General features: G+C 43.4%; 1 protein-coding gene across 3 annotated transcripts in view; it reads left to right on the top strand.

Moving 5' to 3' along the window:
- Positions 1 to 23,520, top strand: part of CACNA1E (calcium voltage-gated channel subunit alpha1 E) — a 402,433-nt gene that overhangs the window by 347,311 nt on the left and 31,602 nt on the right. For all 3 annotated transcript variants that reach the window (XM_025385803.1, XM_025385786.1, XM_025385794.1), the window contains 10 exons: positions 2,668 to 2,828; positions 3,388 to 3,525; positions 4,355 to 4,556; positions 5,379 to 5,543; positions 6,191 to 6,301; positions 10,007 to 10,090; positions 10,818 to 10,943; positions 14,238 to 14,303; positions 18,872 to 18,963; positions 19,644 to 19,809. In XM_025385803.1, coding sequence (XP_025241588.1) covers positions 2,668 to 2,828; positions 3,388 to 3,525; positions 4,355 to 4,556; positions 5,379 to 5,543; positions 6,191 to 6,301; positions 10,007 to 10,090; positions 10,818 to 10,943; positions 14,238 to 14,303; positions 18,872 to 18,963; positions 19,644 to 19,809 — 1,311 coding nt within the window. The remainder of the gene's footprint in view (positions 1 to 2,667; positions 2,829 to 3,387; positions 3,526 to 4,354; positions 4,557 to 5,378; positions 5,544 to 6,190; positions 6,302 to 10,006; positions 10,091 to 10,817; positions 10,944 to 14,237; positions 14,304 to 18,871; positions 18,964 to 19,643; positions 19,810 to 23,520) is intronic.

Genomic DNA, 23,520 nt, shown 5'->3' with positions numbered 1-23,520 from the left:
CTCCTCTGTGTGTTGTGGTCTGCGTAGTTTTTAAGGCCAAGTATCCTGGGACATTTTCTTTTTCTTACAGCTCTAGAGGAGAAGAGGCTCTTCTGGCCCCACCCTTTATAATTTTGAGGCACAGATAGGTCAGTAACTTGTCCAAGGACATGCAGTCCATTTTTGGCAAAGGCAGAGAAGAAATGGGGAAGTGAGCTGACATGAATTAAGTTCTTCCTATTGCCAGGACTTTTACTAGGTATCTTACCCAGATTTCTCCTTGTCTAATACTCCACCTGCTCAACTCGCCTGGGGCTCCACTTTCCATGAGCCTTCCTGCCTCTCAGGAAAGCATCATGCGCTCTATTACACAAGTCTGCTAGCCTGTTGAACCCACCTGCCCCACCCCACATACTTTGCTGTTAATAGAAGCTGAATCTCCATGGGAGGAAAGTTCTTTCTCCCTGAATTCCTATGAATGTCAGCAAGTCACTGCCAGGGAGAGGAACAGAGCTCCTGGTTTCCAGCCCCAAAGTCTTTCTGCTGCTCAGGCCACACAGCCAGCCAAGCCCCATCTTCAGGGGCTACACCAGAATACTTTCCAGCAAGCAGACTCAATTCCCTAACTTCTGCATCGCATGGAATCATGCAGTGCTTCTCAAGGTATGGGTCATAGGCCACCTGCATCAGGATCACCTGGGTACTCCTTAAAATCCAGATTGCTGGCCACAACACAACAGAGCCAGAATCCCTGTGGGAGGGGCTTGGAGTGTGCCTCTTAAACCGGCTTCCCAGGTGACTCTTAGAATATAGTGTAGTTTGAGAACCCCTGTCAACATTAAAAAGAACCCACGTGAGTGCCAGGCTCAGCTCTAGGACTTAGGAGCTATGTGACCTAGGGCAAATTACTTATTCTTTGACTTTCTTTCACATGGGAAATGAGGACACCTTGTAACTCATACATCTGTGGTGTGGAGAAAATGAACTGATGTGAGTGGTCCCTGTTAGAAAACTCAACAGTTCCTCTGGAATGCCTGGGCCTGCTCTCCCAAGCCTGCCACAGGGAACAGAGCTTGGGGAGGGCTCTTGTGCATTTGACTCTCCCTTGCTTCTCAATTCCCACTTCCTATTGGATTCTCATCACCTCTGATACTCTTTGCCCACCCCGACCCCAAACCTCCTTCAGGCCTCATAGCACTGCTTCCCTTTCAGCCATTTGGCTCTGCAGAGAGGTGGCAAAACTAACTAGGTTCATGAAACAGAAGAAAAGTCACTTCTGAGAGGCCCTGATGTGACTGAAACCTGGCTACGTTTCAGAGCCCAGGGGCCCTGGCCCACCGCATGGGTTCCCAGAGAGAGACACCCATGCTCCCAAGGAAGTGGCCTAGCCGACTGCTGTCCTCCCTGGCTACCCCACTTTGCCCCTGGAGGAGGCACTTGCACAATGTCAGCTGTTTATTACTACCTTCCTGCCCAATAATGGCCCAGTTCAGCACCTGCCCATAAATACTCATTGGGTTGTGCCTCACACCCCACAGTGTGCTGCCTGGGGCCCTGACCCTTATCAGTGTTGTCAGTGATCCTGCAGGGCAGGATTCAGTGGGCCTCAAGGAGAGTGCAGACAAGCTTGATGAGATTAGTTAATAGGCCAGAGAAAGCACCCTGCAACCTTGCTTAATTCTGTTAAATTAGAAAGGGCTAGTTCCTCGCTCTGCAGCTCCATAACCTGAGGGAGACGTAGGTGGCTCTGACGATTCCACAAGGCTGCCTGTCACTCACATTCCCCGCAGTGTTGAACTAATTAAACCAGCAGTGCTTCACCCAGTGCTGCAAAGAAGCAACTGCACAAATGCAGCACCACTGTAGGGCTAGATTATCCTGTGAGCTAAACCTAAAACCTAGAAAATAACTTAAAAATGGCCTGAAATGTGTTGAATTCCCATGTAACTCCTCACAGCTTAGGGCATAGAGTGGAGGTCACTGGAGGTCTGTCGCCTTTTAACTGAAGTGTAAGTGCCTGGTTCTATCTACCCAGTCTCGCCATCTCTAACAGAAGGTGTGTATTGGTCTTTCCCACTTTACTTCTATTGGTCTTCATCCCCAATGCAGCCACCTTCACTAGAGAACATTTACATGAAGTACTGAATATAATCACAAATGTATGAACTTGCTATGAAATATTAGTGAAATGAACAAAGATGATAGTGTATTATTACCTGATCCTTTTAGAAAGGTAAGGAGAAAATAATACATAATCAGTATATAATTCGAATCTAAGAATGTCACCAAATAAAGCACAAGCTATTTAAAGACTAAAATGGGCTAAATGATCTCAAAGATCCCTTCCAGCAATACACTTCTATGCTTCACACTAAGTGGAGTACCCGTACCAGGAACCCACAGAGGACCACATTCCTTGCTTGATATCATCGGATTTCTACTGCGTTGGGTCTACATTCAGTTTCAGAACATGTGTTCCCATCTTAGGTGGTAGGTCCTTGCAGTCATAACCAGCTTAGAAGCCAGCCCTTAATCTCATGAGCGACGCCTCACCTCTTAGCAGGAAATTCTATCCTGGGACAACTTCTTAGTGGGGCTTGGTGGTGGTGGTGTGGCCCAGCTCAGCTCTAGGCAAGTGTGCAGACCATCACAGGGTTCACTCAGCAGGGCTCTTTGCTCTATCCACAGGCTGTCTTCGACTGCGTGGTGACCTCCTTGAAGAATGTCTTCAACATACTTATTGTCTACAAGCTCTTCATGTTCATCTTTGCTGTCATCGCAGTTCAGCTCTTCAAGGGAAAGTTCTTTTATTGCACGGACAGTTCCAAGGACACAGAGAAGGAGTGCATGTAAGTGCTGCCAGCACATCCCACTTGATTTTGCTGAAGCATGTCCTGATGAGCCCACTCCACCCCCACAGGTCCACCTTCCCTCCTTTCTATCTTACCCATCTCCACGCTTCTTTCAGCAAAAAGACAAAACAGGGAATCAATAAACTTTTTATTGAGTGCCTCTTTTGTGTCAGACATGAAAACTTGAGTGTAAACTGTCTTGTACCATGACATTTTACACTCGAGTTTTCATTTTAAACCCCTATAATGAGCTATTGAAATGAGTTTTATTTGCTTATTATACAAGTGGAAGCTAAGACTCAGAAAGTTAACCTTAAGCAAGTTGCTCAAGGTTACACAGCCACTAGTGAAAGGGTTGGGATTTACTGCCATATCCATTGGGCACCAAATCCCATTTTTGCTCTATGGTAAAAATATGTTCCTTTAATAAAATTCCTTTTCCTTACACATATATGGTGATCATTATTACCCCCAAATTATTGTGGCCTGTAGAATGTGCTGACTCTTCCATGAGCTATAGTGAGGGGGCCCTCTTTCATTTCTGCTCTGGTTTTAGAGGCAACTATGTAGATCATGAGAAAAACAAGATGGAGGTGAAGGGCCGGGAATGGAAGCGCCATGAATTCCACTATGACAACATTATCTGGGCCCTGCTGACCCTCTTCACCGTCTCCACGGGGGAAGGATGGCCTCAGTGAGTGATTGAGTTGGCATGCTTGTATGTGGCTGTGATAGGCCCCCCGGTTGCCTTGAGAAGCTGACTCAAGATGAACAAGGCTCACCTTTTGTTATTGTATCAGGGAAAGTAAGGGGTTTTCAGAAGGTGACACAGGCAGAAAAGAGGAAGAATGAAAATTCTTCAGGCAAAAATGGAGAATCGGGTGAGCAAATCAGGGAAATATTTGAAACTCTTAATGTTTTAGCCAATTATTGAGGAGTTGAGTGGAACCATCTGACTTCTGTGGAACAAATGAGTTTTGAACAGCCCTGTACCCGTAAGGAGAGTTCCTGAGAGCTGTTATAGACAGATTTATCCTCCAGGGGGGCCCAGTACCTGAGAGCCTGAGGATTGAGGGTTAAGAATGAGTTGGCAAAACCCAAAGGCACTTCCTGTGATCATGAAGAAGACCACAGAATACAGGTCTTATGCTGCCCATAGCTGAAAGCTAATTTTTCAGAGACTTAGCAATGACTAAGACACCACTTTCTGGTGGCAGCATGTTCTTGTTGGCAGCAAACTGTTAAATGGAAATCTGGGAGTCTCTTTGTATTGAACATGACAACCTAAACTATGAAATTATGTCCCTCTGTTGCTTAGGAGTCGAGTGCATGATGGAACGGGGGCTAGAAAGAGAAGCGGATTGTTGATAGCAGGATATGACACTTGGGTTTGGACTCAAAAAACTTAATGGAGGTTCTGCAAAGTCAAAGAAGTCAGATAAAATATTATAATAGGTGGCATATCTCCTAATGAAGCCAAGACTGTCATCCACCATCTGTGCCCTCTCGTTCTGTCCCCACAGAGTTCTGCAGCACTCTGTAGATGTGACAGAGGAAGACCGAGGCCCAAGCCGCAGCAACCGCATGGAGATGTCTATCTTTTATGTGGTCTACTTTGTGGTCTTCCCTTTCTTCTTTGTCAATATCTTTGTGGCTCTCATCATCATCACCTTCCAGGAGCAAGGGGATAAGATGATGGAGGAGTGCAGCCTGGAGAAGAATGAGGTAACAACAATTGGTCTAAAGTGGGAGGCAGCAGGGGCTCCAGAAAGGATTCTTGGGCCAGCACTGTAAGAAAGGAGGACTGCATTTTCTTAACTTGATTAAGAATTATAGAGAGAAGATGAGAAAAGTAATTATTCAGCCATTAAATAAACATTTTCCAAGCACTGTTTAAGGCCTGTGTATGAGGCACAGAGATCTGGAAGATGTGTAAGATGTTTATGATGCAGTCATTACCTTTGTGTATGCATAGTCTAGAAAACAAAGATGTGTGGCACAATGATAATATCAGATATCTGCTTATCTGGCTGCTGTGACCTTCCATGCCATGTATTTGCTGTAAGGGCAGGGAATGTGTCTTATCGCAGCTTTTCCAGCAACAAGCATAGTTCTGGCACATTGTAAGGTTTCAAAAGCTTTTTTTGAAATTTCTTTCCTTTTTTTTTTTTTTAAACGATGGAACTGAACTAGAAATGTTAGGGACTGTAAGAAATGTGACAGAAAGTGCTGTAGAAATACATAGGTAGGTAGATCTTTACTTCTGACTAAGGGCACCAAGGAAGGCTTCCTGCCTAAATAGCTCAGCCACATGCTGTGTAAAGGACTTTTTAAATAATCATGAAGTCTCTACTCCACGTGACAACACCTCCTTCAAGGTGATGCCTTGTCTGTAGTTTTGTCTAGGTGACCCCAGTTGCCATCTTTTCTTGCCCAGCCCTGCCCTTTTTCCCATTCACTGCCCTCCTCTTCTGAGCATGGAACAGAGCCTGCCATGCTAGATCTATGGGATCTGAACTTGTGCGAATAACCATGACTTTCTTGCAGAGGGCGTGCATCGACTTCGCCATCAGCGCCAAACCTCTCACCCGCTACATGCCGCAGAACAGGCACACCTTCCAGTACCGCGTGTGGCACTTTGTGGTGTCTCCGTCCTTCGAATACACCATTATGGCCATGATCGCCTTGAATACCGTCGTGCTGATGATGAAGGTGAGAGGAGAGAGGCACAAGAGCCGGCTGAGCCCCAGCGATGGTTCCCTCCCACGGCAAGTGGGAAGACACCCCAACATCCCAGCCCGTCACTGCTTTACCTACTTTTCCATCATGGAATCCTTTTGTGATCTGTATTTTGTTCAACAACCCAACCTCTGGGGCTTTGGGGGTCCACTGAGCAAAATGCAGTGCAGCCTATAGTAGCCATCCAGGGGCTCCCAAGACCTGAGATGGCAATGGGAGGCAGCTTCAGACAAGGGTGGAAAGATCAGGAGACAGAGATCCATCATCATGGGGTCTGAAGGAGCCTTGGAGTACTCAGAGAGGCTCATCCTGTTTAATACTAAATGACTAACTCCAGTAACTAACTTTAGAAAACGTTTCTTCTCTGCCCACCCTCATCTCTAGGAAGACTGGCCATTTTGCTGTTAAGTCTGGTGGGGTGTGGGTCTGTGTTTTCCTTTGTTTTGTTGGGTAGAATATGTGGTTCTCCCCTCCAGCACTCGAAGTCCATCTCTCCTCCTATACTGCGTACCAGAGTCTCCTATAGGGCAGGAATGAGAGATGGCCAACCTCGGTGACACGTATTCCCCCTCTTACCTTAAGGCTGTGATTCTTTCTCTCTTCTTTTCTCTTCCTGGCAGTATTACTCTGCTCCCTGTACCTATGAGCTGGCCCTGAAGTACCTGAATATCGCCTTCACCATGGTGTTTTCCCTGGAATGCGTCCTAAAGGTCATCGCTTTTGGCTTTTTGGTATGTCGCTGAATCCTTCCCAGCACTGGGCGTGTCTCTTTCTGTTGGGTGCTTTCCCAGCCTTTGTTGAAAGGGAGGTGGTTACTGCTATTCCAGAAATCACCCACCTAGATGTGGGCTCATTAAACTGCCATAGAGACAAGATGTGTGAGGAAGTTGGGAGAAAGGGCAAAGGAAGCCACATCCCAGGTTCATGCTTATGAGGCTATCAGCCCTGGTCCTGTGAAATTCTGTCAGCAGTCCAGAGGCGGCCATCATTGGGTTTTACTAGAACTGCAATTTATGTGTAGATGAAGGAGCAAGCCAAAGATTGGACTAATAAACTTCGAGTGCTTATTTACTGGTAAAAGGTATAAGAGCTTTATAACACAAATGGGAAAATACCTATCGCTGTTAGCCTCAAACATAGCAAATAATAGATTTTACCTATTAGTCCTTCTGCCATTAGTAACATGAAGAATAGTTTCTGCCAAAGAAAATAGGTGTTTATTACTTATGCCTATAAAGGTTAATGGCCTTTAAGAGGTGTGTGTGTGTGTGTGTGTGTGTGTGTGTGTAGTGCAACGGGAAGGATTCTGGAATTAAGTCTGAGGAGGTTTGGGGATGATGAATTTTTCTGCTATGAGCCCTCTTTTTTCTTTTCCTCAACTACTATTAATAATTATAATGTTTGGCAAATTCTTGCATCTGTTCTCAAGAGTGTTAAGAAAACCTAGCCCTTTGCTTCAGTGTCCTATAAACAAGATAATCCCGTTGGCCACCCTCTCCCCACCTTGCTTCAGTGTGTACAGTGAGTTCAGTGGGATGCAAGCCCACGTGACAGCTGTTTCACAGTTACTTAGGGTGTGAGCTACCATTTCAAATTACATGGGTATATGGCTTTCCCTGCAAGAAGGAGAACTTTGCTCATTATCTGAATAAGTGTTTGTCTGGTAGCAGCTTTAACAGAGACTCTGGGCTGGGTTCAATAATTGTGAGTGTTGATTACGGGGGCTGCTTTTGGTATCCCAGTGGGTTCTTTGAAAAACCATTAATTTGATCATTTTGGGTGGAGAGTTTAAGGGAACCAATTGCAGTTGGCTGCATTGTGTTTGCCTGGCTCCCTTTTGAGTGTTTTGAGACTTGGGGAAATAAAAAAGTAAAAGAAACTACTACCAACAAAGATGCCTTTATAATACAGTCTAGCCCTAAGCAGGGGGAGTTGACCGAGAGGGAGACACAAGCACCACAACAGGGAAAGTTTTTCTGTGCATGTTGATTACTTGTATGTGGTATTGACATTGTCTGTGACTTAAGACCCATTATGTGTCTAATTATGGCGAATGCTGAATATATACTCACAGCCTTAACTAGATTCGGCCCTTGAAGCCTGCATCCTTCCCACCCTACCCCCATGTTTTCGCTCAAGGTCTAGAGGGATTTTCACTCTATAAAAGGTACCACTAATTCTGATAAGTCCTTACATTGTTAAGGCACTCTAAGCCTTCAGAATATCGTAATATATACTATTTCATTAGATCTTCTCAGTGACTCTGAAATAGGCATGGCAGATGTCACTATCATAATTGCCATTATTGTTGTTATTTTAAATGAGGAAATTGAAGTTCAGAAAAATTGTATAGCTTCCTAAAGATTACATAATGACAGGCAATAGAATTGCAAGGCAAAATGGGAAAAAAAAGGAAAGGAAAAAGAAAAAGAGGGTAAGATGTAACAAAAATTGGTTGGTTATCAAGTACCAAATGCTTTACATATTGTTTTTCTCTCCATAACAATATATTAGATAAGCATTCTTATTTTTGCCTTTTTATGGATCAGCTGGAGCTCAGAAAGGTTGAATACTTTGGCCAAGATTAGTAAGAGGTAGGGCTAGGATTCAGACCCTGTTCTTTCTAACTTCAAAGCTCACAATAATCTACTAGTCTACACTACACTGTACTATTCTATACCATACACCACAGTGTGCTACTCTATACCACAGCATGCTATTCTGTATTGTAAAGCATTGTTAACTGGAATCCAGAGCTTCTGGTCCTCTGAGACTTAGATCCATGTACCAATATTTAGAAAGAATTAAAACCAAGAATTAGGAAGTTCACCCCAGGTGGGACAATAGGAGAGCCCTGAGAATTGAGGAATTCAGCTACTTAATTTAGCTCCACCACTGATAGACTAAATATTCTAATGGAAAGTGAATTTATGAAACTCTGTGCTTCAGTCTCTCCACATGCCCCATAAGTACATGTGGCTTTGGAATAAGGCCTCTCTCAGCCTCATTTTCTGGTACATAAAATGAGGATAACAGTAGCTACCTTATGGCCTTAGCTACTTTGTTGTATGTATCCAATTAAGTGATATTCATAGCCTTCTGAGTGGATGTTCCTTAAATATAACTTCTCTCTCTCTCCACACTCCTTTTCTCTCTTTATTGGGTATTTTTCCCCCCTCTTGCCAACTTTTCCATTCAGGATTCTATGAACATGGGGTATTTGTCACTCCCTGCCTCTAGGATCCATGAGAGGAATAAATGAGTTGAAAGAATGCCAAAGGCCTGGCCTAGTGTCTGGCTTGTGTCGTAGGAATTCGATGATGCTAGTTGTGAGGCTGGGATGGAGTATACTTCTGCAGTGCTCTGACAGTCTCTTGTTTTTCATGCCAAGGATAGGATAAAATAATCCATTGTCCTGTGATCTTGCTGAGGATATCAATTACAGGTGTTTGAAATTTTCTTCTCCTTGTACTTTCTCTGTCTCCTCTGAATTTCTGCATTCTGTTGATTTTAATCTCTGTTTTCTGTGTTACAGACTGCCCTTATATGTCCCAGGGGCAAGCAAGTGAATTGTTTTTGAGATTCAAGTATCCTTTTTGTTTGTTTGTTTTTAAAGGAACACAGTCTAAGGTCTGTGTTCATCTGAGCCTAGGAGATGGATGCATAGTCCACCCTCTCCTGTTAAATGGAGTGTTATCTGATTGGTGGATTTTCCAGGCCTTTTATATCTCCTTCAGCTCACTCATTTTATTACTGCTTCCTTGTACTTAGTTACATCTCCTCAAAAGGTATAACAGCAGAGAAAAAGGGGAAACATGAAGTCTGTTCATCCTATTACCAATCAGTAGTTGGTTTGAAAAGGCTCAATGGAGTTAGAAGGAGATTTTTGGCACATCTGTAACCTTTAATCACTTACCACTTGTGTGACTTTTGTTGATAGTTGAAAGTCAGACTGTATTTTCTAGGGCACTTGATGCAATAGAGATAATTTAAAAGCTATAGCTGTATGACCATGGCGATGGTTTCACAGGTATAGACGTTTCCCCAAACCAATCAAGATATATACCTAAATATGGATAGCTTTTTATTTGTCAATCATGCCTCCATAAAGGTTTCAAAATACATAAATATTTGTTAAAAATGAAAATTGAAAAAACCTTTTTTTTTACATATGAGCTTTTGGTGACAGTTTCAAAAATAAAGTCTTCAAATAGTGATGGAACTGCTTTCCGAATGAGAAATTCCCAGATTAGTAAAGGAGAAATGGCATCTCTGGTTAGAAATGGGAAACCGAAGCCAAAGTAAGAGTGAACTTATGCATGAATTGACAAGTTTTATTTCCAAGTGACAAACAAAGTTATATAATGAAAGATGTCTTTTCTCCTCTTTTTTTCTTTCCTTTTTCTGATGTTCCTATGACTGAATTCATTTGGCAGAACTATTTCCGAGACACCTGGAATATCTTTGACTTCATCACCGTGATTGGCAGTATAACAGAAATTATCCTGACAGACAGCAAGGTGAATCGCCTATAAGATCCACGTCTGTAAGCTTGGTCCTGGAGTAGCATTTTTAAGACTCCTCTGTACATTCAGTCCATTTTTAACCCACCAGAGAAAATGTGTACCCCTCTAAGTGTTGGGAATTTACTCCCTCACTGCTCGGCATTAGCCAGGGAATGCAAACTTGGGAGTGGCACTGGATCTCCGGGAAGGCTTTGTTGATCTGCATGACTCAGGCAGCAGACCTCTAATGGGGTAGGTGGAATAGACGGTGTCAGAAGAGAGCTAGTATGCGTAGCGTTCACAGTATCTTTGCCCTCAAAGTTCATAGACCTGTATTTTTTCCATAAACTTGTTATTTCTAAAGACAACTTGGAGAGCTCATGGTAACTGTCTTTGAATATCAGAGGGCCAATGTGTGCTAGAGGGGTTCCCAGATCTGCTCTTTTTGGCATCTAAGTGCAGACTTCAGACCACTCAGTAGAAGACTAGGGAGGCTGGTTTTGTGAGCAGGGTACCCTTCTCAGGTACATCCTTTACCCTCCTACCTGGGGATAGAGAGCAGGCATGGGAAGGCTTAGGAGATGGGCCTCACTGGCCAGCCCATCAGCTGGAATTGGGGTTAACAAAGACAGAGACTGTGTCCCATTTATCGGAATGAGGGATAAATACACAAATACTAGTGCTTAGATTTTTCTAAATGACCATAATGTTCCTAATTATATGTTTCCTTTTGGTCCACCAGCTGGTGAACACCAGTGGCTTCAATATGAGCTTTCTGAAGCTCTTCCGAGCTGCCCGCCTCATAAAGCTTCTGCGTCAGGGCTATACCATACGCATTTTGCTGTGGACCTTTGTGCAGTCCTTTAAGGTAAGTGGTACCAGCAAATCCTCTCTGAGGGTTGTCATATCAGACAGCACAGCCAGGCAACACTGGCGTCATTACCCGAGTCCCTTCACCTCTGGGAAGCTGAAGCTAGTAGAACGGGTGTTTGTTAGAAGCAGTCAGTAAATACTGCAATTCTTAGTTACAGCACAGCTTGGCTTGACTGGAATCAGCTTGTGTCTACTGGATAGAATCTCATTTTAGAAAAACACCTTGACTTTGTGACTCAGGCATCCTCTCTGTCTGCTGAGGCAGGAGACACATTTTATAAGATGTGCTTTGTCCCTAGAGATTCCAGACAGTCCTGAGTAACCCCATCCATGTAAAGAGCCAGTTGTCTGTAGTCAGATGTCCTCTGCATTTTCAGGGACTTTGGGTGTTTTTATTTCACATGAAAGTTTTTCAAAGGACTCACTGAGTTGTGTTTCATAGAGAGATGATTCATATTTAGCCCCACCTTTGTCTTCATCAGCATTTATTTCCTGAGGCACTGAACACAGGGTATACTAATGGTCACCTCTGTGTCCTACAAATAAATAGGGACATCTGGGCAGGTTAATACGCTGTGTTTCCTTTGAACAGTCTAGTGGAGCTGTACAGTGGTGTATATATAATAAATAAAAGTAAAAAATTGACAGCTGAGACCCAAACTTTCAGTAAAAGTTTCCTAAACATACTTAAATATCTTTGGGCTCTAGCAAGTACTATAAATTAGTTGTTTTCAAGCTTTGGGGGGTGGGGGCCTAAATGTTGTTCAAATGCCTGTTCTTACTAAAACGAGTTTTCCAGTGAATGTGTTTAAAAATAAACTGGATGGAATCAAGTGATTCAAAGATGAGAAATCATGAATTCACCAAATTGACTTTATTTTAATTATTTATACAGTTTAATTAAAAATTAAGCTAAAGATTGGGAGGCCAAGATGGGCAGATCATGAGGTCAGGAGATCGAGACCATCCTGGCTAACAAGGTGAAACCCCATCTCTACTAAAAAAAAAAAATACAAAAAACTAGCCAGGTGAGGTGGCAGGTGCCTGTAGTCCCAGCTACTTGGGAGGCTGAGGCAGGAGAATGGCGTAAATCCGGGAGGCGGAGCTTGCAGTGAGCTGAGATCCGGCCACTGCACTCCAGCCTGGGCGACAGAGCGAGACTCCGTCTCAAAAAAAAAAAAAAATTAAGCCAAAGAAGGCAAGCCAGTGAACTCGTGGTTTCTCATCACTTGGAAAAGGATTTCTCCCCACATCCATCATTACTGATTTACTTCCTCACCGAGGACCTGGGATTTTGAGATATGAGATCAATTTGAAGGATGCTCTGGCTCCTAGGAGCGACCTTGACATTTTTATCATATCCAGAACAATTGTTTGGCATAATGACCCCACGGAGGCCTCACCTCAATGAAAACTATTTTTCTAAAACTAGATATGGAGAGAAATCTAAAACCTTAGCAAGAATTTTCTGGGTCTCAGGTGATTTTGGATTTAGAATTGGAAACACAAGATGCTTTTAAAAACTTTTTTTTAGAGTATTGCCCAACAAACTTCAGTTGTTAGTCTCTTAAGAAATATTTGTCATCCTGTCATATTTTCACAATTACCAAGTCTCTGAGAAACCATATACTATTGAGAGCAAAGATAATATTGTCAAAATTTTCTTGATGGCCAAATGGTTGGCTTATTCCAGCAAATACTACAGAGAACAGAGAAGACAGGTGAATTTGCCTCCAGGTGACACTGTGTTATAGATAGATGTTTCCTTTTCAGAACAGTTCTGGGACACAGTATAGAAGTTTGATTTTTAAAAGTCAGATTAGCAAAGGCTGCCTCTGCAAATAGAAAGCAGAGAGCCACACGATATAAACAGCATCGACATTGCCTATACCTCCCCCACCCTCCCCTAAACAGCATCCAGTTTTCTACATCTGACCCCTATTCTACAGTTCTTACCCCTTTTTCCTTATTTTGTGTTAGAATGTATAAACATGACAAGAAAGGAAAACGGAATGAATCTTTGCTTTACTCCCTAAGTTGGGAGTAGGGAGAGATAAACTAGGGACTAGAGTGGAGACCGTAGAATAAGGGTAGAAGGTGAAGATGAAAGGCAGCAGCACTGCAGGCACAAGAAACCCTGTCTCCTTCCTTCTGGCTTTCTGTAGAGGAGGTCCACATTGCCCGTCAAAGTGCAGCCAACCCCCATCACAGAGCCTAGGAATCAACACTTCCTCGGAGAGGGAATTCTCCCACCCGCTTTCAGTCGCATTTTAATTTTAGCCTCTATTCAAGTTGTAAATAGTCTCATAGGGCTCTTCATTTTGTTAGTGCTGTTGAAAAGCTCTGTCCTGTTCATGTAGTCTGAAAGCCTCAATTGATCTCCTGGGATTCATGGTGTGCACAATCAACACAGGGTGGAGACTCCTCATAGCACTGTCTGCCAGGGAGCTAGTGGATGGTAAAGAAGAGGGACTTCTCTGGCAGCACTGAGATCAACACAGAATTAGAGTATCCCACTCTGGCCCCAAATCCAAACTGTCCTATGTCTGCATCCTCCTCCAGCACCAAGGCCAGTTCCCTGCCTCACATCTCCTTGCCTTGACCCTCACCTCTAAACCTGGAATGTTATCCCAAAGTGGCAGTAAGCATGCACAGTATGGAATTTTGTGCTACATGGCTTCATGGCAGAGTTTTTTGGTGGCTAACTTACCAGGCTTTTGCATGAAACATAATAAAACGTCAGGAGGCTTAAACACTGGGAAATGACATTTCATCAGAAAATGAAAGAGCCTTCTGGGAACTTAAAAACAAGTGAGTCCCCAGTCATTTCACTTTGATTCCAGAGTCTTCACTATGGGTGCCACTTTGGGTATGGGAGTGGGAGGGGGTAATACAGGGATTTGGAAGCCAAAGCTAGGTGCTTCGTATTTAATTTACATCACAATTGCTAGGTTATTAATTTTCTGCATAGCAAGTGGGATGAACCCCAAGTCCAAGAAGTTTTCCCAGCTTTCCTTCTAGATATGGGCTATACTTATGGGTAAGTAAATCTTCCTGATAGAAGTAAATTTTAAGCCTCCCTTTGGCCAACTGTTTACCTATTTGTCAGAGGACAAGGATGCCTGAGAAAATATTGCACCTCAAAACAGAACAACCTCAGGGAATAGAGAGTCCCAGTCTCTGTTTGCATTAGCCTCCAGGCAAGATCCTGTACTGCCAGTGACTGCAGGTTGTTAAGCCTGGGTGCTGCCTTTCTTTGATTAATGTCTTATCTCTGCTTTCCTTCCAGGCCCTCCCTTACGTCTGCCTTTTAATTGCCATGCTTTTCTTCATTTATGCCATCATTGGGATGCAGGTGAGCTGGTAAAACAAGGGCCCGGTGGGGGACAGCTGTTACCCAGATAATCTCTGGCTTAGCAGCCTAAGCATGCAAGACCTGAAGATGCTTTGAACCCCTTCTTGCCTAAGGGTGCTCCCGTGAGGTCTTGTCACAATATTACCTTGGGAATTTCACATGTGCAGCGGCTCCCCCATTTAGCTTGCCTAAGTATTCAGAGTAGTCTGGTACAAGGGCTTCATCTCAGGTTGTCAGATCATGGTGCTAATTCATAAGCAGCTAGGCTTCTGTGGTGACAGCAATGGAACTAAAGCAAAGATGACACTTTTGTTCTTAGCCAGAAAGATCCCCCAGGAGACTAAGAAGTCGGAGCTCATGTCAATCTATTTCTCAGGATATCTGGTATTTTGACTTGGCCTAAAAGAAGGTCAGATGTTAGTTCTTCCTGTATATGGTGACACCAAATCACCACATATAGTCATGGCTGTCTTGTAGAGTCTTATACTTACACAGTCTTGACTGGCTCCCTAAGACACATCACTGTGAACAACTCATGGAGTTCCTGGCAGCCCGCTCATTCCTAGGGAGACTCAAGGGCCACATTACAGCTAATAAGGCCATGCAACTTGCTGGACAGTTCCCTTGTTTTCCCACCCCAGGTGTTTATGCAGGTAGCCAGAGGCCTGCTAAGCAGAAGAAGCCAAAGGACCTTTCAAAGATGATGGTTGTTCATGGTGGGTGAACTCCTACTGTAAATAACCAGCAGCACATCCATGAACCTATCTGGTTGGAGACACAGGCTTTCTGCTTGTCTCCAGAAGACTAACTGGAGATATTGTGACTAGATCCCAGCAAAGAACTTCAGCTATGTGACAGCCTCCTGCAGTCAGGCAGTCTGGCTGCCTTGGGCCTGCCGGCTGCCTTCCCAACTGTGTTGCCACCTGGAGCTGCTGCTGGAGTGTCCCAGCCTTGCTGCGTCTGCAGCCTTTTCCAGAGCCTTTCTGAAATGTCTCTTCCTTTCGCTCTTCTCTCTTGCCTGTACTTCTTGGTTTCATTCTTTAACTCTATTACTGGAGAAATTTGTTCTCTAAAAATACAATAGAATGTCAAGTGTCAAAATGTGTGAGACTTGGTTGAGAAGTCGTGAGTTCTCCTTCACTGAGGATATTTCAGTAGGAATTTAATGATCATGTTGGCAGTGTTGGAAATAGAATTCCTGCTGAAGTTTCAGATTGGCTTGGTAACGCCCATGAAGTCCTGTCTAACTCCAGTATATTTCACTCTGGAATTAAAATATTCTTGAAGAGCCAAATGAAAGCTTGATTTAAATTATTTTTTCAAAATTTATTTTTTTGATATATAATTGTAGATATTTTTGGGGTACATGTGATATTTTGATGCTTGTATATAATGTGTAATGATCAAATCAGGGTAATTGCGTTATCCATCACCTCAAACATTTATAATTCTTCTTGTCTGGTTATCATTAAGTTCTTTTTGCCTATGCTCAAAATAGTTCTTACCCCTTTTCATCTTCAAACAAAATAAACTAGAATAATACCATCTCCAGTACTGATCTGGTATGAATACTGTTGATTCTGATAATGGCGATAATGCTATTTACCATTATTTAAATTCCTTGGTGTACAAGACACTGTACTAAATGTATGCATAGAGAGAAAGAGAGTGAAGGGGGAGAAAGGGAGGGAGTGAAAGGAAGACAGAGCGAGCATCCCCAGGCAAGACATATGACTAATGTTTTTGAGTAACATGAAAACGTTTATAGGTAGGTTTCATTGTCTCCACTAATGTTTAGTGTAGTTAAGTAACTTATAACACGCTTAAGTTCTCAGACAGTAAGTGAAAGAGGTGAGTTGTAAGATCACAAGTATTTATTTTTACCCTCTAGTTGGAGGTAGAAGTTGTTCCGTTATGAAACGGTAGTCTTCACAATAACTGTGCAGTCTAACATCTTATTCCCCTCAGATTTCTTTCCAAAAGATAAGAGCACTATGTCCATTCCACAGAGACATGAATGACATTTCTGCTATGACTTGCTTTGAGCTGGCCATCCCCATCCTGGTCTGTGACAGAAATACAGCCCCAAGCACAAAGCAGATACCTGAGCTTGTTGCTAGAGAGACTGTTTCTAATATAGTCACAAAAAAACTGAGGGATCTATACAAATAAACACAAGGGCAGGGACAGGCTTTTGTAAAAATATTAATAGAAACAAGGTATATCTGAGAAAAACCATTATTATTCCAAACTTTCAAAAGCACCTTGGAAAAAGGGACCTTTGCAGAAGAATCAGAAGTTAGAAAGGAGGAGTAACTGGCTGGGAATGAGAAAGAGCCCTGTGGCTACATGGTGTTAGGAAGTGGGATTGTCAGCCTTAGCTCCTTCACCGACCAACTGTGTGAACTTGTTAAAGTCATAGTATCTCTCTTCACCTTAACTCCCTCACCAGTACAGTGGAGGCGTTGGTTAAAGACCTTCACAAGTATCTTCTAGTTCTAAAGTTCTGTAATCCCAAGTGAAATTAATTTAAATCTATACTCTCGTGAGATTTTTCTATGGGGCCTCAGCATCCCTTCTTTCTTTTCCATACCCTATTGATGGAGGTTTAAGTTAGTGACAAGGACTAAGTGAAAAGTGAAAAAAAAAAAGTACAAAAAAATTTAAGACCACCTTCACAATAAATACATGTTTTTGACTTAAATTTTGTTTTGTTTTGTTTGTTTTGTTTTTGTGTGTGTGTTTTTGTAAAGACGAGGTCTCACTGTGTTGCCCAGGCTTGTCTTGAACTCCTGGGCTCAAGCAGTCCTCTCACCTCAGCCCCTCAAATTGCTGGGATTACAGGTGTGAGCCACCATGCCCAGCTTGACTTAAATTATCTTAGATTCAAAAGAGCTTTGGTTTACTGGACTATTACACACATACTTTGTGCAAAATCACAGTGTGCCCTCCAGTTAGTTTGTGATTGGATAGAGGTGTTTGAGAAAATAATAATGAATTCAACTCATGATACTTCCAGGAGTGTCATAGGGAAAAAAAGACACTGTAAGTTGTATGTCTGATGAATCAAGGATAAATCGTGAATTCCGAACCAAGAGGGTGAAAAGAAAGAAGAGGGCAGGAAATGTGAACAGGGCAAGGATAAATGTCAGTGCCCTCCTGGGGGTATCCAGAGTTAATTAGATTTGATTGCTTGGGTGGGATTTTTTACATGCTACTATTTGTCTCCTTGGGGCCCTCTAGCTTCTCCTCTTTCCATTCTTCTCTGCTGCTGCCTCACTTGCCACCTCCATTCTCCCTGAGAGATAAGTAGTATTTGGGTTTTGAAAAACAGCATTGAGAACAAATTCCCAGAGCAGGTGTCAGTGGGAGTTACTTGAGCAAAATAGCTGGGGGCAGAGATTGTTCCTCAATTGCACATTCTAAAAACTGTGAGGGGGAAAATGTGTTCCATTTAGTACACATTGGATAAACAGAAGCATGTTCAATGCAGGCTGAAAATTGTCTCAGATGACTGGAAAAGTAACCCAGTAAGTCCTCGATTGTCCCAACATTGACTTGTGAGAATAGATTCTGATACCCGAAATGTGATTGGGGAAGAAGAGTACATGTGTGAAAGCCTCCTTTTCATCTGAAGAGTGGAGGGGTTGACCTTGGCTCCAGGCAGCCCTGTGTCTGGGAGTTCATCACTACTCAGTCTCTGTGGATAAAGATCTCTGAGTGTTCACAGTGATCACATTCTAAGCTCAGTAGCCAGCAGCAGATCAGCAAATCTCACTCTGTCACTCAGAATCTGCCCAAAGCCATTTTTTGTTTTCATTTTCAAAGTGTCCAGGTGGCCTGACTTTCCCCATCCTATTGGCCTGGACTTCATTTTAGATCCTGCATAAATGTTTCCTTTTGGATGGAATTTGGGTCTGTTGGATGATACATATGGACATACGTAGTTATATGCACATGGATATATGCGTGTTCATTCTCATGGATTCTACATTAATGACAAACAGACCTTCTAAGATGTGACTCAATGGATAGAAACATATCTAAGGAAGATAGAGATGCCACTCTCTTATCTGATCTGCTTGTAAATTCCAGGATAGCATCTCCCCAAGCCATAAATGATGTCTTCTTGCAAATTCAAATGCTCCCATCATGACTACCTGAGGCAGGAAGAGAGGGGTAACTCCTTCCATGCACTCCTGCTGTGAGATAATGTCTTTGACAGACTGCTTGAGTACCATGGTGACAGGTACCATGGAAATAAAAGACCAGATTAAGTGTGGGAGGAACTATGTACAGGCAGAATGACTTCGAAAGAGCCTGCATTCTACGTTACGCTGGGACCTTGCTGCACGGGTCCCCTTTGCTACACTAGAGCAGTGGAGGATAATTATTCTCGCATATCAGCCCAAGAGCACAGTGTCCCGCAGCTCTCTGGGTCTGAGTTGTCTGCTTCAGGGGCAGGTCTTCAGGAAGAGCCATGTACGTGGCTTTGCCAATCCCCATGTGCTGGACACATCACACAGCTTGGTAATGCTCATTGTTTTTCTGTTGTTTCTCTCCTCAAGGTATTTGGAAACATAAAATTAGATGAGGAGAGTCACATCAACCGGCACAACAACTTCCGGAGTTTCTTTGGGTCCCTAATGCTACTCTTCAGGTACCTGGATGCATAACTGTTGTAGCTGGAGTTCTCCTGATGGGGGGAGACAGAATCAGTCTACCTCTTCGTCCCATTTCCCATTGTATCTTTATTCCACTTCCTTTGCTCCTGTCAGTAGAAGGGGGAATGGGCAATGTCTTTGCCAAACTGCCCCATAACATTAGAAAGTTTCGTCTTGTCTACAGCCATACCACCATGAATGTGCCTGATCTTGTCTGATCTTGGAAGCTAAGCAGAGTTGGGTCTGCTAAATACTTGGGTGGGAGAAAATTTCATCAATGTCTTTGGCTCAGCAGTTAATTTGCAAATTTTAACTTCAACATGGCCTGCAAGGGTTTGGGAGGGGGGAATATCAGGACGGTGTTTGCAGACCAAATTCCACTTAAGGGCCAAAACCTTGGATAGCCAGGTGTATGTGGGGTCTTAGAGAATCCCACAACTAGTAGCAGAGACCCCACAAAAGATGGAAAGGCAGTGGATGTGGTAGCAGAACCCAAAACAGACCTCAATGGGACTCTTTATCTCTGCATGGAAACCACTAGAAGGGGAGAACTGGGTAAAAAGGGAGCCTGTTGGGCCCAGGCAAGAGCAAGGATGGGGGAATTGGGAAAGAGGAACAAGGATGTAATAGGATCTGCAGACCTGTTCCTGCTAACCAAAATGTCTCTTGGGCTCAGGAGTGCCACAGGTGAGGCCTGGCAGGAGATTATGTTGTCATGCCTCGGGGAGAAGGGCTGTGAGCCTGACACCACCGCACCCTCAGGGCAGAACGAGAACGAGCGCTGCGGCACCGATCTGGCCTACGTGTACTTTGTCTCCTTCATCTTCTTCTGCTCCTTCTTGGTGAGCAACATTGTGCTCTTGCCTTGCGATATGGCCCATCCCATCCTACCCCAACCCTCTGATACACAGACAGGAGATGTTTACTTCAGTGTATGTTTGTACTTCCCTCCCCTTCTATCCCCCTCTCTCCACACCCCCACCATGCACACACTCACACCCAGGCCCAGGTTAAGAACTAGATCGTCCTCTGGAGAACTCTTGGAGATTAGCGTGCCTGTCAGACTCCTGGATGGGTGATTTTCAATGATTAAGAAAAGTCTTTGTTGCTTCTAGGGAAATATTTTTGTGAAAAGGGAAGGTGAGCATATTTCAGTGCACTGAGCTTCATATCAAATCTATGAACACTCAGAGTAAATCCTTTGTCATATCTCAGGTATTTTATCTTATAAGTAGGTCTATGGATATATTCTCTTTGGGAGATGTTTGAACTGCTTGAGAAAAGGTACCTGAAAATGCAAGGCTATAGCATTGATAAGAGTAGAATGATGATAATGGAATAAATGTGGTTCTCTCTTGACTTGTAATGTTATTCCATTTGGTAGTTGACCAGCTGATAGATGATAAAGAATATGATTGCTTGATTGCTTTGGGTGTTAGTAAATATTGAGTAGTATATGTGGAGCACACCCACCTATAAAGTGGTGAGAAACCCTAGGTGCCTCTTAAGTCTCTTTTGGAGAAAGCATGACTCAGCACACCCACTTCCAGAAACTTCTACCCTGTGTATCGGACAAGCAGTGATAAATAGAATAATAAAGGGGTCAGTTTAGTGTTTCTGGTCACTCTGAAATTCCTCAGCTCAACTTCACTGCTAATGCCACTGGCTATACAAAAACCTAAAACTAAAACAGTGACACCACTGAAAAGTGGTCAATTTCACGACCATGCATCAAACAGTGAATTAATTGTCTTATGTCCAGGGATTGCTACCTTGCAAGTGATCCCAAGGGGACTGAAACTTCCCACATGTCCAGGTCTCCAGTGAGGGGGTGGGCTACAGAAAGACCATTAAGTGTTGCCTGTAGGTCAGTGTGGCAGGGAGTGAGCTAACGGGAGATGTGGGCAGCCCACGCAGTAGTCTTGGCTTTGTTCCTCTGCTAGCCTTGGCCCTTTAATAGCCCTTTTATAGCATCTATAAAATGGGAGAAAAAAATGACTTAATAATAGCGTTTTATACACAATGAACTGATCCATGTGTTTTAATATACTTCCTTCTTATGTATGTGAAAGGTTTTTCAATAAAAAGAAAAGAATACACAACAGTATCTTATTTACAAATATAGAAGTATAATGTATAAAGAAAAAAAACTCTGAAATTTAGAAGAATGCTATTGATGGAAGTTTTCCGTTTATTCACATCTTCAGTACATTTTTATTGAGCGGCCATTGTGAGGTTCACTCTCAGCAAGGCCCATCCCTCAGTCACCAGTAGTCAAGGGGTCAAACTGGCTCTCAGCTTCCAGGAATCGGTGCTCACTGCTAGGGTGAAATGGAGCAGATAGAAGCACATGTGGACGTCTTACTTTTATCTCACATGGTTTAAGTGTTTCATAATAAATATTTGAAAGAAACCAAAGATAAAACTGGAAATTAATTAGAGACCATAAAGGTACTTTTGGAATTTTGAGACAGAGGGTGCTGCATAATTTACATTACTGTTATTTTTAATGAGGCTATATTCGGTATGAGATGATCTGCTTTCAGATCTATATGAGACTGCCTTTGTGACCTTGGACAAGTCACACAGCTTCTCAACTCAAACCAGCCACTCTACAGAGATTTACTGATGCCCCCACGATGTGCCCCAGGCCTTATGCTGGAAGCTAAGAATACAAATGTGAATCCAAAGCAATTCTGTCCTTGAGGGGTGATGGTAATTAAACCTGCCTCTAAAAGAGTTGGAGCAAGCGTAAAAACAAGTAATAGGTGTGACTGCACACGTTACACTCTTAATGACTGTACAAATGAAAAGCAGTAACAATGCTAATAGTTTTTGTTGACATTAATACTAGGTACCCTGAAAAGAGTACAGAAGAAATGTCTGGATACATGGAAAACCCTTTATAACCCAGGCAGTGGTTGAACAAATTCACTGTGGCTCCAACCTTAGAGGCAGAAAGACAGGCCTGTGTTGGGATTAGGTTCACCTGCATGAGACAGAAATCTCCAGATAACAGCAGCTTAACCAGGAGGGATGCTATTTCCCTTCCATATCAGTGAAGTCTGGAGGAAGGCAGGCAGTCTGGTTATGGTGCTCCACAGGGGTGTTGGGGCCCCAGACCTACTCCTGCTTTCTGCTCCATCACCTCTGTGGTGTGTCCCTCATCCTCAAGGAAGAGGAGACACCTAGACCTCCAGCCATCCATCTCTACTCTACTCTAGGCAGCAGGAGAAAGGAAGAGTCGAGTCTGGCTGTTAGGTGTGACCAGCAGTCTGTGTATTGTAGAGAGACTCTAACCATGTCCTTCCTCCACACTGTCTCCTTATCCTGTACACCCTGTGTGCATATCTGGCACCTCTGTGCACCTGGCCACCTTGACCTGGGGGTCCACAACAGAGACTCCAGTTCTCCTACCAGTTGTTATCTATCAGGCAGGACCCTTTCACTTACAAGAGACAGAAAGCCCAGCTAAATCCAGATTCAGTAAAGTGGGATTTTACAGGCTCCTGTAAATGAGGAGTCCTGGGGCAGAGCAGGCTTAATATGGGGCTCAGATGATATCACCAGGTCCAGTTTCTCTCCGTTTACAGATCTTGCCTCCACCTTGCTCCAACCTTGTGAGTACAAATATCAACATCCCAAGATGGCTGTAGTGGCAGCTCTAGACCTCACATTTTCACACATTTAAGAGCAACAGGAAGAATTATTTTGCCCTGAAGGTTCAATACCATTTTATTGGTTTTGATGGGATCACCAACCACAGTGCCCAGGGAAATGGGATTTAATGACTAGTTGAGGCCTGGGTCACCGGAGGGTATCCCATTGAATCTCACTAACTGGGAACAGCCAAGAACCTGGGCCAGAAATACAGTGAATGGGTGAGCAGGGCAGCCAGGAAACAAGGAAACTGCTGTTGACCATCAGTGGATTCCACCTTTGTTAACTCTGCTCTGGTCCTTGCTGTCGTCCTGCCCCTGGTAGATTCAGGAGTACTGCAACATCTTTCCTTGGTTTCCCACTCACCCTACATGCTGCTACCAAGAGTTCTTTCTGAATGCAAATGTCCCTTTATCTCTCTCCTCTCTAAACCTCTTTAGTAGATCCTGTTGCTTACAGAACAGTCTAGATCAGTGGTTGGCAAACTATAGCCTTTGGGACAAATCAGGTTTACCACCTGTTTTTGTGTGGCCAGTGAAATAATGGCTTCTACATTCTTAAATGGTTGAGGAAAGAAAACAAAAGATGAATGATGTTTCATGACATAGAATTACATGGAATTCAAATTTCAGTGTCCATAAACAAAGCTTTACCAGAACACAGCTATGTTCATTTGTATACAGATGATCTATCTGGTGCTACAACAGAAAAACTGAATAGTTACAGCAGAGACCGCACAGCCTGCAGAGCCTAAAATATTTGCCATCTGACCAGTTCACTGATCCTGGTCTACACTCTTTAGCTCAGTGTATGAGATGCTTCTGTGATCCGGCACTTGGATCCAGCTGCTCTGCCCTCCTTGCAGATGCCTGACTATTCCCTGTCCCTACACA

Source organism: Theropithecus gelada, chromosome 1, assembly GCF_003255815.1.
Source record: "Theropithecus gelada isolate Dixy chromosome 1, Tgel_1.0, whole genome shotgun sequence".
NCBI classification, from domain to species: Eukaryota; Metazoa; Chordata; class Mammalia; order Primates; family Cercopithecidae; genus Theropithecus; species Theropithecus gelada.
The sequence above is the reverse complement of the archived record's forward strand: the minus strand, read 5'-3'. Positions and strand labels throughout refer to the sequence as shown.